This window comes from Hylaeus anthracinus, unplaced genomic scaffold (genome assembly GCF_026225885.1).
Source record: "Hylaeus anthracinus isolate JK02 unplaced genomic scaffold, UHH_iyHylAnth1.0_haploid 21298, whole genome shotgun sequence".
Classification (NCBI taxonomy): domain Eukaryota; kingdom Metazoa; phylum Arthropoda; class Insecta; order Hymenoptera; family Colletidae; genus Hylaeus; species Hylaeus anthracinus.
The window spans coordinates 980-3,097 of record NW_026534880.1 but is presented as its reverse complement, the minus strand read 5'-3'; the positions used below and the strand labels follow the sequence as shown (position 1 = coordinate 3,097).

Sequence of the window (2,118 nt, the reverse complement as noted above, 5' to 3'; positions counted from 1 at the left end):
GCCTTGGTTGCCAACTGTTTTCGTGGAGCCTTTCCACCGGTAGATTTGCGAGCGGTTTGCTTAGTACGAGCCATTGTGTCTATACAATAGAACGGAAATAAACCGAACAGTACGTATCGAATACACAACGAAAAATGAGCTTCGCGCCGAGAGAGACCGGTATTTATGCTGTTACGGCGCGCGCTGGATGCTTCTGATTGGCTGGATGCCGGCGGGTGGGGGTACTGCAACGGGCACGCTATAAAAACGCGACTCCGGCCGGTGAGAGCATCATTCGAGTTTTGCATTCAGACGTTCGCTTACCACGAGTATACCAACTGAATCATGACTGGTCGCGGAAAGGGAGGAAAAGGATTGGGAAAAGGAGGAGCAAAGCGTCATAGGAAGGTTCTGCGTGATAACATCCAGGGTATCACAAAGCCTGCCATCCGTCGTCTGGCTCGTCGTGGCGGTGTGAAGCGTATTTCTGGTTTGATCTACGAAGAAACTCGAGGTGTACTGAAGGTATTCCTTGAGAACGTTATTCGTGACGCTGTAACTTACACCGAGCACGCCAAAAGGAAGACTGTGACTGCTATGGATGTCGTCTACGCATTGAAGCGTCAAGGAAGAACTCTGTACGGCTTTGGCGGTTAAACGCTACTCAAAAAGTCGACACAAACGGCCCTTTTCAGGGCCACCAAATATTTTAAACAAGGAACCCTCTGTTTTAATAACATTCTATTGGTAAAAATTTAACCATTTAAATGTACTTAACAACTGAATTACTCTTTGAACTGTCTAACATAATATGACTACTTTGAAGTTCAATATTAAATAATGAAAAGGGCCGCTGAATTATTCGTCGATTGAAGAAATTACTTTGCTAGTCTTTCTTGCGCCTGATTGATATTATTGGTAAAAATTTAATCAATTTAATGTACTTAACAAAAAATTACTCTTTGATATATCTAACATAATACGTATATATTGTAGTTCATAATATTAAATAATGATATAATGATAATAATTCATGTTCCAAGAAAACTTCGAGAGAATTCCCAATCCTATTTGGTTGGTGGCCCTGAAAAGGGCCGTTTTGAATTATCCGCTCGAACGAAGAAATTACTTTGCTGGGATCTTTCTTGCTCTGGTTGAAATCGTTTTCTTCGGCTTTGGCGTTCTAGTTTTAACGACTAACGCTTTCGCAGGTTTTCTAATTTTGGAAATTTGTTTGGTTTTAGTTTTCATTTTGATAGCAGAAACAGATGTAACATTTTTCTTCAAAGCTGCTGGCTTTTTCGCTCCGACAGAGACTTTCTTCGGAGAAGTTGCTATTTTCGAAGTCGATTGTCGAGCGACAGACTTTATAGCTCTGTTCTCGCTCTTACTTTCAGATCCATTTATGGGAAGTTTAAATGATCCAGAAGCGCCTTTGCCTTTCGATTGCAAAACAGCGCCAGATGTTAAAGCTGCTTTCAAGTAGCGTTTAATGAACGGGGACATTTTTCCACCGTCAATTTTATAAGCAGCAGAAATGTACTTCTTAATGGCTTGGAGAGATGATCCTTTACGATCCTTAAGTTGTTTTATAGCCGCTTTAACCATTTCTGATGTTGGCGGATGAGATACTTTTGGGCGTTGCATCTTTGCTTTGCTTTTTCCTATCTTTTTCACCGAAACAATACTGTCTTTTACAGCTTCCACTACAGTACCCCCACTATCTCCTTTACTTTCCATTTTACAACGGAGTGTCGATTAAGTTGACGCAAAATATGTTTGCAAAATTCCACGAACGTATTAACGACACACGCAAAGTTAAATGGTTGTCTTTTAAGCGAGTTAGAACAATAGAAACCCTCAAAAAGATGGCTGCCACGAAACTGCGCCGCGTGTGTAGCTCGAGCACGGACCATGGAGAAGGACCAATGAATTTTGACCATCTGAAATGTTTCGAGTATGCAAGGAAGCGGCGGACTGGTACACACATTTATGCACATTTAGTTTGAAACGACAACGTGGAATATTATTACAAGCGTATAAATATATAGTAAAATATATATAATCATCGATATAAATTTCATTATACGTGTATGTACTATCTGCTATGTTCTATCGAAGTAGTTCTACCAATTTGTC

At 40.5% G+C, this 2,118-nt stretch overlaps 2 protein-coding genes across 2 annotated transcripts; one reads left to right on the top strand and one right to left on the bottom strand.

Annotated features, from left to right (window-relative positions):
• The first annotated feature begins 298 nt into the window (after nt 1-298).
• Nucleotides 299-981, top strand: LOC128893159 (histone H4). Its single transcript, XM_054153974.1, has one exon. The coding sequence runs from the start codon at nt 325-327 to the stop codon at nt 634-636; it is 312 nt and encodes a 103-aa protein (XP_054009949.1). The 5' UTR covers nt 299-324; the 3' UTR covers nt 637-981.
• An 83-nt stretch (nt 982-1,064) lies between these two features.
• LOC128893158 (histone H1A, sperm-like) lies at nt 1,065-1,843 on the bottom strand. The gene has a single exon (XM_054153973.1). The coding sequence runs from the start codon at nt 1,717-1,719 to the stop codon at nt 1,105-1,107; it is 615 nt and encodes a 204-aa protein (XP_054009948.1). The 5' UTR covers nt 1,720-1,843; the 3' UTR covers nt 1,065-1,104.
• Between the last annotated feature and the right edge of the window lie 275 nt (nt 1,844-2,118).

What these genes read in the sequence shown, in the direction of transcription:
- LOC128893159 (XM_054153974.1), top strand. Translation starts at nt 325, where the DNA reads ATGACTGGTCGCGGAAAGGGAGGAAAAGGATTGGGAAAAGGAGGAGCA.
- LOC128893158 (XM_054153973.1), bottom strand. Translation starts at nt 1,719, where the DNA reads ATGGAAAGTAAAGGAGATAGTGGGGGTACTGTAGTGGAAGCTGTAAAA.